At 39.7% G+C, this 16,931-nt stretch overlaps 1 protein-coding gene across 1 annotated transcript in view; it reads right to left on the bottom strand.

Annotated features, from left to right (window-relative positions):
- Positions 1-1,152: 1,152 nt before the first annotated feature.
- The window catches only part of LOC129783080 (probable global transcription activator SNF2L2), a gene marked incomplete at its 3' end in the record, with an annotated part of 32,001 nt that continues 16,222 nt past the window's right edge, over positions 1,153-16,931 (bottom strand). Inside the window, exons 3-6 of the mRNA XM_055792738.1 lie at positions 8,624-8,729; positions 7,705-7,806; positions 3,193-3,328; positions 1,153-1,295 (exon numbers count right to left, since the gene is read on the bottom strand). Of these exons, the coding sequence (XP_055648713.1) occupies positions 1,153-1,295; positions 3,193-3,328; positions 7,705-7,806; positions 8,624-8,729 (487 nt within the window). The remainder of the gene's footprint in view (positions 1,296-3,192; positions 3,329-7,704; positions 7,807-8,623; positions 8,730-16,931) is intronic.

The following is a 16,931-nucleotide window of genomic DNA, read 5'->3' as shown; positions in this document are numbered from 1 at the left end:
ATAAGCTATTAAACAAATTGCATATATGCACCACAGTGTAAAAAAACAAAAATAGAGCAGAAAACTGCCTGATGAAAAATAAAATAACCAGTGGCTTTTTATGGCTTCTCTTGGTTATCAATGATACAAAAGACATTTTTTTTGTCTTTCTGATGACACTGAAAACATCAAATGGTAAAACCAGGCATGATGAAATCATTACCAAGGAAATCTAACCCAGAGAAATATACTATAAATGCACATTTTTTCATCAAAAGTGTTTTTGCTGTTTTGGAGATTTTTAAAAACACCTTTGAGGCCCATTAGGTCACAGTATGTTATTTTTTTCCTTTTTTACACTATGATATCGTATGTTTGTCAGGAACTATCCTAGAACTAGTTTATAGAGGATGAGGATACAGCCCAATGTCTGACAAAATAAATTCAGTGGTTGGAAAATGAGAGAAGGGAAGGGGATGGGGTCAGTTCTGCCAAGGAAGTAAACTCTATAAATTAATCATCATCACTTCTGCTTGCTTCTGACTGGACCTAGAGGTAAAAGACATAAGAAAAGTCAGAAATTCTTTGTCAAGTATTCTATGGATTTTGTTAAAGAAAAAAAAAAGAAAAATTGCAATTAAATTGACAAATCAAGATAGCCATAAGAAAAGTAATATGTTATTTACTATTTTCTTTTCATGACATTTCATTCTAATTAAATTGCTGTGGGCCTCTTTAGAGAAGAAAAGGCACAGTCAGGACACATTAGCTTCTTTCTGTCTACCCAGGTATTTTAAAAATGTCTGGAAAGACCTGTCTTCATTTATTGCATTAATAGAAACAACTATGAGAAATTAAAACCAAGTGTTTCTAGGGTGGGAATGAAAGAAAACAAACCATGCAATTTAAAGATTTGAAGAAAGAAAGGACAACTTCAAAAAATAAGTGCCAAAACTGTCAGACTTTTTGCTTTCCAGCACCAAGACCAGATCCCACAAGCAAACCCTAACACAGTTTGAACCTGCTCCTCCATCCTCCCAAGATGATGACACAGATTAAAAACAATGCTTAATGTTTCTAAGCATGAAGAGGTGAAAATTCTGAGTGCAAACAGGACAGAGTATAGATGAAATCACTGCAACCATTTCCAAAATTTCAGTGAACAAACCTTACGTTTTCATCTTGATCCTCATCACTGTCATTGTCACTCATAACAGGCTTGGCTTTTACTCGGCTTTGCCTCTTCTTGCCTTTGCCTTTGTCCTGGCTTTTTTCATCCTTCTTCTTCAGCTTGATTTTGATTTTCACTGATTTTGCTGTAAAAAGTGGAATATGAATCTACCACCTGCCTTTATTTCCTACTAAATAACTTTTAAAAAACTTTTAAACAGTCTGTCTTCATGTAAATTCTCTCCTTGTAGTCTGAAAAAGTAATCTTTCTGTTCTTTGTCTGGACTGTGGAATTAAGTACAGATAGTTGCTTTTACTTGTGTTTTTGATAGTTGCAGTGCTAATTTGCATTAAACTTCCAAGAAAATCCAGGAGTTGATCAGGTGCATCCTTCTTTCACTTTTAGAATGCATGGCACTTACAGATAGCATTTAGTGTTGCAATTGTACTCAGGGAACCTTGTAGAAGAAGATGCATGTTAAAAAATAGTTTTTGTTGTCTGCACATAGAAAAATGTCTATCTTCAGTAGGAACGGACAATTTTGGGTTTTTTTAACTACACAAACTCCATATGGAGGTGATTGGCAGTTTCTGAATTGACAGCTTACTAAAGAGAACACAAGTGCCCAATTCCAGGGTATAAGGCAAAAGTACTCTAGTTTCTCTACCCAGACATGCTTTCAAAGTGCAGGTATAGGTAGTAGAAAGTATGGGGTAGAAAGCAGAATGAAGGGATCCCTCCTTTTCTACAATATCATATTTCCAAATTTGCAGGAACTTCAAGTTCAGAGGTTCTGTGAGAACGTACCTATTGAGGAAACTTTTAATTGGTTAGGGGAGCTGAAAGTTAATATGTAGATCTGGCTCTTTCTATAGTCAAATTTTTGACAACAGTGTGTTGTGAACCTACTGACAATTCTGTGGAACAGCAGAGATGCAGCAAATTAAAATTCAAATTGGAAATAAAAGACATATATTTTTACCAACAGAGATAAAAAATGATATCAGAATAATTTAATAAGAGATGAGAGTATCACTTGATAGATTCCAGATAAATTTTTGGCCCAGCCTAGGCCCATCTCACAGCTGATTAGCTAGGCCTCTTAAATGATGAATGTCATCTCTTGCTTGCCAAACAATCTGAGTTCCATTTTCCCTTTGTCTCACTGAAGTAACATTTTCTGGTTCTTAATCATATATGTTGCATAATATCAGAAAGGTTGCTTGCCTATGGATTAAGGAAATCACTAGTTTTGGCACTTATATTTACAAGTGACATGATCTGTGGCAAGGTATTTGGAAGAAAAGGGACATGTGGCCTATCAAAAGTCACTCTTGCTTTAGGAGTTTGATATGATTAAAAGCTTTGTCTGCTCAGCAAGGCCACAAGGTTGTGAGAAAGACACCAAGAACAAAGAAAACAGGATCTTTGGCAGTTAAGCAGGCAGAAAAACAGGAGCTGAGCTGGGAACTGATGATCACAAGAATGTCAACAATTTTAATGATGAGATTAACCGCTTGTATGCTTTTAACTAATTAGTATCTGTATAGCAGTGTGTGAACAGTGTATGTAACCAATAGAATTAAGGTGTGACGTGTGTACAAATATGAAAATTGTATATACGCTTGCAGAAACTTAAGTAAAGTGTCTTCATCTAGGATCATATTGATATGTCGTTGAGTCCATTATTTCACTCCTGCAATGATCGGGAAAAGAAGGTTCCATATGTACTCATATCATGGTCAGTCAGATAAGGACAAGTCAGATCTGTTTCCATCTGAGCAGTGCTTATAAGCATCTACTGTGTTTTGTTTCCAGCCTATGAATACTTGAAGTCTTCAGGACTTCAGAAACATAGCCAGAATAGAGTAGCCAAGATACTCAAGCTGAATGGAAGCAGCCAAAACAGCAAACTTTAGAAGAAACTACTTCCACCAGTGGAAAAAGAAAGACTATAACCAGTCTCAGTACACAAATGGAAAAATCAATTTGCCCCTCTTTCTTAAATGTATTTCCTTCTCAGCATTCAACAGAGAACTTGCATTCTGACTCTGACTCCTCTTCTTCTTCTTCATCATCATCATCATCTTTGTTGCTTTCATCCTCACTCTCTTCTTTGGCAATCTTCTGTCGTGCACTTTTGAATACAGACTGAAGAACAATGGAATCCTCATAGATCTACAGTATGAAAGGAAACCTATGCCAGAACTGCAAGCCAAGCATCATAAAAAAATCACTTTTTTGTCTATGCAAACTCACAGAATGTAGCCTTTTTATTACAAGTAACAATGCTTGTTTCATGAATTTTACAAAAAAATATGCCAATATTGAATTTTCATGCTCTAAATGAAGAATTTGGCCAACAGTGAGCCAAAAAAATATGACTCTTAAATTGTATCACATTTAAAACATCCAATTAGAGAAAGAGTCCACCCTGGAGTGTAATTATTTTTCTTTCATTATTATTTTATTACCACTAGAACTATGTTATATTTTAATTAGATCATAACAGCCTTGAAAATTGTTGTTCCAAAATCCAAAGTGGGTAAAAAAGAAAATAATTTATCTCAAGCAGCTTTGGGATTCCTATAAGACTCCTTCCTTTAAGATCCAAAAAGACTGAAAATCAATGCTAATCTAAAACTCCATTATATTAATATTTTGATGCCTGCTAAGAATTTTTGGTACTATCAGCTTTTATATTAACCTCATTGGAAGAGCACCTATGAATGAGAGGACTACATCTGGCTTGTAATGTATTTTCCAGATTAATTTAACAGAAATAAAAATAAAAAATAATAATGAGACACTATAATCGTCTTAAGAAAACGAGCTTGCATATACTGTTCTGTAAAACTCTGAAGCAATGCATTGTCTAAATTGAACACACCATATAAAATCTGTCTCTCCCTGAAAGCACCTTTTAAGCCTCCAGCCCAGATGGAAAAGCTTTGCTCAAAAAAAATAAAAATAGTGGAGCATGCAAGATACTAATAAATCAAATACAAAGTATCTCACTTAAATGTACTTTATTGTATACTTAATCATCTCTGTCTGTAGAGGAATGAAGGCAGTGGCATGACCTCTGGAGGAAGGAGAAACAGCATGGACAGTAGAATCTGACCGACGGTAAAAGCCTTGTTGCGACCTACTAGTTTGTTTGTGCTGCAGCAGTTGGTGCCCTGTGTGAGGCTAAATGAGTTGGACTCTGACTACAACAACTGGAGCCCAGTGTAGCTGAGACAGGCGGGAGAACCTGCAACCCATAACAGACACCGTGAGAGGTGAGCCATTGACAACTAATTGATATGGGTGTATTGCAATATTTGTTGTCCATATTAACTCAAATTGCAACCTTTGGAGCCCAATGTAGAATGGGACTAACTGATATGGGTGCAGAAGAAGAAAATTCTGTTAACAGTGCTTATAGATATATTTGAAAAAAGAAGCATAAAGTATAACAAGAAGGCAATAAGAACTTTGCTAGGATGGTGCAAAGTAAATGATGTGCTAGTTATGCTGAAAAATGTTTCCAGTGTTCAGGCATGGCAAAGTTCTGGGAAACTACTTTTTGAGGCTGCCTCGAGGGGTGATAAAATGGTAACAATGTCACTAACAACATGGAGATTAGTCTTAGATTCTATAGAACAATTAAAAGTAGACAGGGAGACAAATTCTATATTTGCAATGCTTACAAATATATTTGAAAAAAGAGGTGTAAAGTATGATAAAATGGCAATAAGAATTCGGTTAGTGTGGTGTAAAAAGTATCATTTACCAGTTATGGTGAAAAAGGTTTTCAGCGTTCACATATAGCAAAGCATTGGAAAGTTACTTTGTGAGGCTGCCTTGAGGGGAGACAAAATTGCCACAGCTTCATTAACGACATGGAGATTGATCATAGATTTGCTAGAACAATCAGAAATGGACAGAGAGACAAACCCTATATTAACAATGCTAAACAACCCACTGCCTTCATTCCTCTACATCTGTCCAAATTAAACTTATGGGTTTGTATCTTTTAATGTAAGTATTGCACACAAAAATATTATATTTTAATGATATGTGTGTCAGAGCAAAAGTGGATCCAAACTATTACACAGAATTAAAGAAAACCTAAAAAATTTGAGAAGGACAGCAGGAATGTCCAAAGGATTTTTTTAATGAAAATCAAAATTAATAGTACAGAGAGCATCTCAGAAATTAAAAAAAGCGTAGGTACAAGTTATTTGGACTTCATGCTTTAAAAAGTAATACTAAATTTAGAGGATAATATTAGTATGTTGGAATCGAAAATACTTCTGCATAATTCTGTGATATGAATCTGATTTTTTCCAAAGAACTGAAATATTTATTGAACATTTCTACCATTTCTGTATCATTACTGATAATCCTACCAAGATAATGGCAACCAAAATTTTCTGACATGAATAATTATATATATTGATTTCTCATGTGACTGTTTTTCCTTGGATATTTTTACCTCCCTGATCAACTTCCAATTTCAATCTTTTTACTCATGTTTTTTGATATCAGCTTCCTTTCTTTTTTTCCCCTTTATTTTCATTAGCAGTAAAATAGCTATAAACATCTATATCACTAAGCAAAATCATTGTTTCTGAACAATTATTAAAATTTTCTCCCACTTCCAATCACTAATATTTTTTTACTTGCATAATTGAGCTGATTTTGATTTTTTTTCTTTTAATTGAATGCTAAGATATCAAAAATGTCTGACAGGAGACAAGATTTTATTCTGCTTGTACACAACAAAAATAATCAAGTAATTATCATTTGTACTAAACAACCCCTCATTTTTAATTGAATGTCCAATTTCTTTGTTGTTAAGATAACATGACATAAAATTCCTCTGTATAGCAAAAGGCAGTGTTTAGACACTTGCAGAATGCATTAATATTGGCAGCATGTGACATCCAGTTTATAACATTTTTACTGGAGTCCCCCATGACATTTTTTTTTTCTTGTACATTATGGAAATAGTCATCATGTTATCTACTGCAATTTAATAGTGTGTTGAATCATGTTATTTGGGTCTCATCTGCTAGAAGATGTATTTAAAATTGTGTCAGAGACTCTGATACAGGTAGTACTTTATTTTACATATGTTGCCATATGAATATAAATTTCCATGTTTTGCCATTCCCTATCTTGTTTCCTACTGCCAATTCAATCTTTTGATAAAAAAAATTAAACATTCCAATCTTCCCACCAGCTTTCAGGACCAAGTAGTCTGAATTTGTTTTCATAATGAACAATTCTAATTCTGTTTGTTTGCCCAGGTTCCTAAGACTGGTGTATAGGTGCAGGAGCGGTCTGGAAACTAGGACCATGCATGGCAATCAGTTAGCTGAGGGGAATGTGCTCGAGCTTGTCTAGACAACAATTAACACGATGGGGCATGTTTACAGAGCACAGGGGAGTGGGAGACGGATGGCGCCAAGGAAAGGTAACACCTTGCGGTTAATTGATGGTAGTTAACCACCAATCGGGGATTGCCTAGTATGCAATGCTTAGCTTCAAGAACCAATTAGTTTAAAACGTGCAGCTTCTGAAAGTGTATAAAAACTCGTGCTTCTGTACAATAAATTGACATTTGCTTGCATCAAGCTGCGTCCCGTCTCTTCATTCGCCGCATATAGGAAAGCAAAAAGTTTATTCTTTTCATGTCCTGCAGTGCTTAGATGTATTTTGTTCCAATTATCTTAATTTTGTTCAACACTTATTTTTCCCCCTTTTCATGTAACTGTTTAATGCCTTCTTGACTAACCCAGTGTCTGTCCCATACAAGATTTAGATCTTATCCTTTCATAACTAAATCTCAGAGAATCCAGATTATATATTTCAATTCTCATCTGTCTCCCAGGTTTTTGTACTCTTTTCTCTTATATCACTCTTTACCTCTTCTATTGTGAATTCATAGTACCGAGTGCATTCTTGTGTGCAAACTAGGCAAAATCCTGAACTCTGTATCTCTCTATGATGAAAGATTTGGGTACATTATTTATTAATGAAGATACATTATTCCAGTCTTTCAAAATATTGTTCTTTCAAAAAGAAAAATATGTCAACAATGCCCAGAGAATACAAACTATATACACAAAGATTTAGTGTCAGACAAACTTTAAACTTTATCTTCCATTAACAGAGCTGAAAATTTCACCACTAAACACTTAACTGTCCCTAAGCTGGACCATTCTCTCAATTACTTGTATTATGCATTTTGGTGAGCTCAAATCAACATATGGCTCTTCAGGGCACAGCCATTTAGCATAGATGCAAATAGTCTGAAAACTGTCCTAAAGTATATCAGAACAAACTGATCTCAGGATTATGGAATCAAAACTAAATTACTGAAAGTTTGAATTTTAGTTGTGACCAAAGGATTCTGGATGTTTCAAAGAACCTGGGCATTTTTATTCATTAAAAGTACTAATATTAAAAATAGAGGATTTATATACAGAATTGTCATAAACAAGCACTGAAAAAACACTGAGTAGGGAAGACACGTTTAACACAAAGTGGCTCAATCAGACCTGTGATCCCTCCAAATTGAATGTCTGAGCATTGTGACACAGCAACATGACATCTTTCTCCAGATCACTGAGGTTCCGATATTTATGGTTACGAATTCTTTCCTGTTGCGTTTGTTAAGAAGGTGGGGAGAAGGATAGATGGCAGCAGTGGGGAGAGAAAAAAAAATGGACAGGACAATCAATTAATATTGCTTTTCAATACATTAAAATCTTTCCTTTAAACATTTTACATAAGTGGAATGACAAATATCCAATTAAAACAAACAAACAAAATTTAAAGCCTGCGTGAGAGGAATATGCTGACAAACTGCATCATTGCCAAAGGTAGACTAAGAGTTGTGCAATTCCCATGTTAATTGGAAGGGCCAAAAGCAACAGAAATTGTATTGTTGTGGGTAGGAAAGGAGTGCAATTCCAAGTTTCTTCTCAGTACAGAAACAAAGAGACATACAGTACTGAGTGAAGGTAAAGAGATAGCCATGAACTTCTCATAGTTTCTAAGGTGCAAGAAGCTGCCTAATCCTCACCTATCCAACTGTGGCTGTTCTAAGACATGATGCTAGTTGAAAGCTGATTATATCCCTCCCAACAACATAAAAATTTTGCAAGTGCTATACTTATTTAAGTTTTGCTTACAGATTCAGGATTTGGTCCTTTACCAAAAAAAATATTAATGTATCATCTCTGAAAGTATGATTTATGTCATTCTGTGTTTTGCTTTGACTTAGGTGTTAGTAGTGAAATACTGCAATATACATTACATAAAATTCATAACAAGGGGTATATTAAAACTTAAAAACTAAGCAAAAATCATAGGCAAATTTAATATCCACGTGATCATAATTTTAATGATGACCTAATGTTCATATTTCTATAGAGTGAAAAGGAATAAATGTCCACAACAAAAAATGGTTCTCACCTTTATTTTTTTGAAGTCCACTGGTTTTCTAATTAATTCATAATACTCTGGTAATTCTTTTCTAGATGGGAATTGAATGAAAACTTCACTTAGCTGCCGTCCTGAACTGTTGAGAAAAACAAGCACATGATACAAAGAATTACTACAACTTTCTCAAAAGAAATTTTATACAATCAAATTATTAAAAAATCCAGCATTTTTTTCTTGTAAGGGATTAGTAACAAACTTGTTCTGAATTGATCTTATTGATTTTATATAAATAATTAATCTACAGTTTAATGAACAACTTTCATATTCTTATCCTGATGCATCACCACCACCATATGTGTAGATCATACAGGAGAAGGATCAGGACTTGAATCTGAATTCTCTAGTGCTTTGTCTAGATGTTGTGGTTGTAAGAGTCGGTCCAAAGAGAATGATATTGTCTCAACATTGCCAACAGAGACCTGGAGATGGAATGTGGTCCTCATGGACACCAAGACACAAAGACCCTGGGAAAGAGAACTGCACGGTACGAGGAGTACTATGCCACTCCCTGCTACCTGGGATTGAAAGGAACAACTACAATAAAGTTGGGACAGAGGTCCACCGGAGTCAAGAAATTACTCAATATGAGTTATGCATCTTGCTCATCTTTATTGGCTTCTAACACTTCTTATATAGCCTCAATACACAAGCATGTTCCCAAAGCAAACATATAATTGGTTATTAGCCCCTAAGCATGCGCTGCCCTCACACCATTAATTATCATGATTAGAACAAGCATTCTATCCATGCAGCTATTTGTGTTACCTATGTTTTAGCCTTGCGGTTTGCTACTCTCTTTATTCCCATTCTGCTCCCTATCTCCCTTGGCCTTGCACATGTCTTCCCTAACAGCTGCAGCTTGTTACAGCCACAGGCGGTTAGTGCAACAAAGTTACTTGGTCTCAGGATTCAAGAATAGATCAAGGCCACTTTCTTGTTAACTTCAGCACAACTTCAGCACAATTCTAATTCCAGGCCTATTCTAATTCCAGGCCTGGATTGTGCAGATCTTTAGGGATTCTGTGGCCACGCTTCTGCAGCCATTCTTCTACACAATAAGGTCGCATAACTGCTGTCCAGAAGATGGATCACAACCGTGGTCATAACAACAAACCAGAAAACATAAACTTCAGGTGAACTTTCTTCATTATAAAAGCATTATAATACAAAAACACACTGCCTGGTCTGAAGCTACCCACCTCTAAGGCAAACCACGCCTCGGGCACTCTTCTTTGGACATGCATGGTAACATTGCTCAAGAAGGCGGAGACTGGCAACAATCCATGGACCAGAGGAGGAGCAAGGTGTGTTGCTTGGCATAAAAAGATGCCTTCTTAGCAATGTAACTTTGGAGATCTTCCCCATCAAGGATCACGACGATCGGAAGGACCAGTGGGACGCTGCCTGGACCTGAGACCATAGGGATGCCTTGGACCCGTGGTGGTAGCTATAATCCTCTTTCCTTTTCTTTTTACTTTACCTTTTATTCACTTTCTCTCTTTCTACCTATCGCAAGCCGCTTTAAGGGCAAACAATAAAATTGTGCTGTTTAATTGAAGCATAACCCCTTGGCGTGGTCACCTTGATTTTTGCGCTTCGAGATCATAGTTAACGAACCATCACAAGTCCACTGAGTGGACTGTGACATTAAACTGGCGTCACAGACAGGATCCTGAGAGACAGAGGGGTGCAGGTTGTGTGTGGTTTGTAACAGGGGAAGGACGTTTCGTTCTAGCCGCACCTGGCCCTACACCCAACTGGGTGAGAGGTGTCCATAAAGCAAGGGGGGCGACTCGAATTTCCCACACACCACACATGCCTAGGACTTAGCACTCCAAACTCTGATTGAGGGCTCTGTCTGTTGGGATCCAACTAAAAGAACTTGAAGTGCAAAAGGGGGAAAGTGCTAAAAAGGGAGGCTGATCTCGTGTTAATGAGAATTTGTCTGCTCTGCTTGGGAAAGTGAAGGGACAACCTTGTAGTAACTATAAGCTGCCTTCCCAAAGCAGATTTTTGGTCCCTTCAACCATTCGGGGAAGAAAAGGGTGACACAGCAGTGGCTGTGTGTTTGTAACTAAGTCTAGCCTCCCCAAAGTGGGTTTGGTCCCTTCGTAGTGAGAACGGCCGAAAAGGCTGATAAACAAAATCCTTTGTTAATGAAAGATCAGGACATGTTTCACACATTTCTGGCAAAGTATGGGGCTCAACCCTCTGTACCCGGAGAAGATTGGGCTCGAGATAATTGGGCAAACTTGCAGAATGTAGTGGACTGAGTAACGTCTTTACAGACTGAAGCTAAAGTTAGATCAGGTAAGGGCAAATCTATAGTCTGCAATTTTAGGAGCCAGCCTGGTCGCAGCAATTGAAGATCGCCTTAGAAAACGTAGCAATGAAAACAAAATTATAGAATCCCTTGAAAATTTGGTGAAAGTTCTGCAAAAAATGAATTATGACATAGATCAACAATTAGAGAAAGAAAGGGAAGAAAACCGCTTGTTAAAAACCACCCTGTGGATAACTGGCTAGCTGAAAAAGGTCACATAGACATAGTCCAGCTGGCTGGACAAAAACGCACATCGCTCTCAGCTTATCTGAAGTAAAGCAAAAATACACTATCCTTGGCTGTTCTTGTTACACAATAACAGGAAGATCGCAGTGGGAAAAGAATGTTACAGGTGGGAACAGATAACTACAGAAGAGAAACTAGGGGCGGGCTTGGTATTTAGGCAACTAACCAATAATGAGCTTAACTTTTGTAATATGTATGAGCTAATTATAACAAGGCATAAAAGGTGACTGTAAGGCACAATAAATGAAGTCTGCTGATCACTCATATTGAGTGACTGTGTCTTCCCTCCGTTGCGACAAATGGCGCCTGAACAGGGACCCTAGAGAGGGCTGAACCTGCGAGCCACGGCTCGACGGAGATTGGGTACCGGTCCTGAAAGCAGCGCAGGAGGCGGAAGGGCACAGTCCCCGTGCCCGGGAGCACCTACAGAGGGTCCCGCCGGCCACGCGTTGCCGAAGTCTCGCAAAGGCTGCAACAGCGCTGACGACGGTATGGAGAGACAAGCGACGTATGATTTGCTCAAAGGCTTTTTAGAAAAGCGGAGCATTCGGGGCATAGATTGTAAAAAGGAATTACCAGGGTTATTAGCGTATGGGGTAGCGAGGGGTCATTTTGGGAATCCAGATACGGTTTTCGAGCATGCAGAGTGGAGTAATTATGGGGACACACTGTTTGCCGAAGTAATAGCCAACAATAAAACCGCCAAAAAACTGATGAAACCGTGGCAAGCTGTCGCTAATGCCCTTTTACAACATCAAGCCGAACAGAGAGCGGCTGCTGCTGCCTCTGAGCGGCTGGGAGTTGCAAGGGGGACTGCAATAGCCACACGGCAGGGGGAATCGGCTTCGCCCCCCCGATTGCCCGTTGCCTCCCTCAGTGCGTACGCTGATGGTTCAACAGGGGACTGCGGGAAGGTGGGACCAGTCGCCCTTCCAGTCGCCGCCCTCTTCGAATCCCTCAGCCCCTCCGTCGGGCAATGATGACGTAAGCGAGGAAATAGAGCGTAAAAACCCGGTAGAGAGTAGCAAATGTACGAATCCTTTTGCAGAATGTCTTCAGGTTGCCCAAAATAGGCAAAAGGTCTGGAAGCAGATAGCAGAAAGTGCTATGCTTGAGGGTGAACGCGATTTTGCCGCGGGAATCGTGCATGAGGCTTTCCCAGTCACGTATTCACAGCCAGATGCACAGGGGAATATCACGGTTTCTCTCACTAACTTAGATTGGAAATTATTAACTCAGCTACGGGCTACAGTGAGTGAGTCAGGTTTGAAAGGGGAACCCACCAGGCAAATGTTAGATTATATTTGGGGACCTAACATCTTACTCCCGAGTGACATACGCAGTATAATGAAGTTAATCTTGAGCCAACATCAGCAGCTTCTGTTTAACGCTCATTGGCAGGCTGCTTGTCAGGAATCGATAGCAGTGGTTAGACAGCCAGGGGATCCACTGCATGGGGTTACTCTACAGGAGCTGATGGATTTAGGACCCTATTTTCGAACCAAAGCTCAGGCACTGATGGGACCGGATAAGGCAAAGGAAGCGATGAGGCTAGCTAGACTAGCGCTTGACCGTATAAAGGAGCCCGGGGGAATCCCTTCATATATGGGAATCAAGCAGGGAAGAGAGGAGCCATTTGGGTTATTTATCGATCGGGTAGCAAACGCCATACAGGCGGCTGGGGTGCAAGACTATCTCAAAGGCTCCATTTTAAAGCAGTGTGCCATACAGAATTGTAACCCAGCCACATGTAACATCCTAGCTACGCTACCAGGGACATGGACCATAGAAGAAGCTTTGGAAAGAATGGCACAAGTGCCGGTCGGGCCCCAGGCTATGTTAGTCGAGGCAATAAAAGAACTAGGGAGTGCTTTAAAGGAGCAGGCGCAGGCTACCCAAAGTCAGGTCTTGGCAGCCCTTGCTCCTTTGCAAGCCTTTGCTGGGCGATCAAATGCCCGTGGCCCATCTCATCTACGGTGCTTCCGTTGCGGTGTCACCGGACACATGAGACGGGACTGCAATGTCAACTCTGTATGGTGTCGAAACTGCCGCTCAGACACTCACAATGAAGCTGCTTGTCGTCGATTGGGAAACGGGCGACCCAGCGGGAAGAGCTGCCCCGCGCCGACACAAAAAGCGGCTGCTTGCCCAGCAGCACAAAATCCTTTCCTCTCTGACCCGCAACCAGAGGGAGCTTTGGCTTGGACCTGGCAACAACAGTAGATTGTACCTTATTGGACTCCAAGCCTACAAAACTTGCTACTGGCATACAAGGACCAATTTGTATAAGCGGACAAGCTGTTGGAGCATTACTCATAGGGCATTTTACAACCAAAGAGATACCATATACTGCCACTGAGCTAGCCATACTGAAAAGAGAGTATGGATGTCTTCCTAAAGAGTCCGAAACAGTGTATATGTGGCGCATATCCCTAACTGGGGGAGATGAAATAGAGGATGTGGGAGCAACCCAACAGAACATAATTTCACATTTGGAAAATTTGGGTTTGCAGATCCCTTCAGAAAAGGTCCAAAAGCCCTCACAAGAAGTGAAATTCCTAGGACTCTGGTGGAAAGGGTGAATGACATGCATCCCACCAGATACCCTTGCTTCCTTAGAACAGATCAAAATGCCTGAGTCGAAAAAGGATCTGCAACATGTCTTAGGATTATTGGTGTTCTGGAGAAAACACATCCCGGACTTTTTATCATTGCCAGACCTCTTTATGATTTGTTGAAAAAAGGGGTCAAATGGGAATGGACTGCTTCTCAGGAAGAGGCTATGCGATTGTTAATTTTTGAAGCAACAGCACACGAAGCTCTTGGCCCTATCCACCCTATAGACCCCTTCCAGGTGGAGTGGGGGTTTGCTTTATCAGGACTGTCAGTTCACATATGGCAGCGGGGCCCTGAGGGTCCAACCCAACCTGTGGGATTTTACTCCCGTGGCTTTAGGGATGCTGAGAAAAGATACACTGTTTGGGAGAAAGGTTTGTTTGTGGTTAGCTTGGATCTCATAGAAGTAGAAAAAATCATACGACAACAACCCATCATGTTGAGAGGCCCATTTAAAGTTATAAAAATGGTCACTACTGGGACTCCTCCCCCTGATGGGGTGGCCCAGAAAGCTTCTGTGGTATGCTCAGATTGAACACTATTGTAACACTTTCTCTGTATCTGAAGGAGCTTTAAAAAACCTAGCTATATAAGAAGTAGAGAGCCTGGACGAGGGCCAAGGTAAACCTGCCTCAGTCATCCAGGTGGCCCCTCCTTTTCCCTGTGAACAGTCAGTGCTTGGTTTACTGATGCTTCTGCCAAAAGGAAAAGTGTGGAAATACTGAGCAGTAACTCTCCATACCTCTTCCAATGAGCAAATTATAACAGAGGGAGAGGGTAGTGCACAAGTTGGTGAATTAATTGCAGTATGGAGCATTTTTCAACGCGGAGCACAAACTACTTCTCCTGTTTACATTTACACTGATTCTTATGCTGTATTTAAGAGATGTACCGAATAGCTTCCTTTCTGGGAGCAAAAAGAATGGCAGGTTAATAGGATTCCAGTGTGGCAAAAGGAAAAATGGCAAGACATCTTAAGTATTGCTAGCCGAGGGAATTTTGCTGTAGGTTGGGTAGCTTCTCATCAGATAGATGGGGGGTCAGTGGGAGAATGGAATAACAGGGCTGATGAGTAAGCAAGGCTAGCTCCTGTACGGGAGGGCCAGATTTCAGAAGACTGGGAACGCCTGTTAGAATGGTTGCATGTAAAATGCAAACACACAGGAGCTAAAGATCTGTACCGTGAAGCCCTTGCCCGAGGCTGGCCCGTCACCAGAGAAATGTGTAAAACCTGTATATCAGCCTGTGAATAATGTCGAAGACGACTTGAAAGGCACCCTTTAGAGGATGAGCTAATGGAATTGTAGAAAGGACTAATGGTCTCTTAAAATGACTTTTGAAACCTCATGAGGGAAATTGGGATGTCCACTTGTGGGAAGCTGTTAAAGGTGCAAATGATAGATGGGGGGTAAACGGATGCCCCAAAATCACTGCTTTTTGCCCAATGGCTCCTTCTTTGATTCCCTCATTAAAGGGACCAAATGATTTAAAGAACCCAGCTCACTTCCCAGGACAACCCGTTCTGGTGGCACTTCCTACTGTGGGAAACGTACCACTGGTACTGAAAACCACATTGAGTGCATGTGCTTGGGAAGCCTCTGATGCCCCAGGAAAGGAACATAAGATAAATACCCGCTGGATAATCACATCATTTAAACTCTTTTTGCCTCAGGAAGGCAAGCTCTGTTGTTTTATTTTTACAGGAGAACTCCGAGGGACACTGAGAACATGAACTATAAATAGATGAAAATTCATAGCCCTAAATTTTAAAATGACTAATAGTAAAATTGGATTGATACTATTTTTTTGTATTTTCCCACTTACGCATAACCAAAAGGGTGCTGAATGGCCTTGGTCTAAAGCTATTGTCGGGTATACTGGTTTTACTGGGCAGTATCCCAAGAATCACTTTCCAAATTTGGCCACTGTAGTAATGCATGATGATAAGGCCTATTCCTCACTTGAATGGGAGTGGGATAGGAAAGATTGGATCAGAACTTTAACTGGAATAATTGGAGAAAAGATTATGGTAAGATGTAGAAAAGTGGAAGGACTTCTCTATGAAAAGGCCTCTTTAATTATCGTCTCTGGGAATCTTTTGGATCCAAATTCACCCAAATTTACTGGCAAACAATAAAATTGTGCTGTTTAATTGAAGCATAACCCCTTGGCGTGGTCGCCTTGATTTTTGCGCTTCGAGATCATAGTTAACGAACCATCAGGAGTCCACTGAGTGGACCGTGACAGTGGTTTAACCCCAAATGGCAACCAAGCACCACACAGATGCTTCCTCACTCCCCCCCACCCAGAGGGGTGGGGAGGACAATCAGAAAGGAATGTAAAACTCGAGGGTTGAGATAAGAACAATTTAATAATTGAAACAGAATAAAGAGATAAGAGCAACAATAATAACAATAATAATAATAATAATTACAATTAGAATGGAAGGGTGGGGGAAAAAAGGGTAAAATCCAAAGGAAAAGGGGAAAAAAAAAGTGATGCACAGTACAACTGCTCACCACCTGCTGACTGATGCCCAGCCAGTCCCCGAGCAATGATTACCCCCCCCAGTTAACCCTCCAAGTTTATATACCAAGCATGACATCCCATGGTATGGAATACCTCTTTGGCTGGTTCAGGTCAGCTGACCTGGCTGTGTCCCTTCCCAGTCTCTTGTGCCCCTCCAGCCCTCTGGCTGGCAAGGCCTGAGAAACCGAAAAATCCTTGACTTAGTATAAACATTACCCAGCAACAATTAAAAATATCAGTGTGGTTATCAACATTGTTCTCACATCATAGCCAAAACACAGCACTGTACTAGCTACTAAGAAGAAATCTAACTCCATCCCAGCTGAAACCGGGACACTAGGGCAGTTTTATTATTTTCTTAATTTTATTTTATTATCTTAACTATTCTTTTTCTTGACACATTAAATTTATCTTCCTCTTGGTCTTTTTATACCTATTTTTTATAGCTCTGGTTCATAGTAAACTATTTGTCCGTACTGGTTGCTATTATACCAGATGCTGATTGAAACCAGATCAACTAGGTTTCACAATAAATGCCAGTATTAACATTCATTAATGATTGTT

Source organism: Falco peregrinus, chromosome W (assembly GCF_023634155.1).
Source record: "Falco peregrinus isolate bFalPer1 chromosome W, bFalPer1.pri, whole genome shotgun sequence".
Classification (NCBI taxonomy): domain Eukaryota; kingdom Metazoa; phylum Chordata; class Aves; order Falconiformes; family Falconidae; genus Falco; species Falco peregrinus.
The sequence above is the reverse complement of the archived record's forward strand: the minus strand, read 5'-3'. Positions and strand labels throughout refer to the sequence as shown.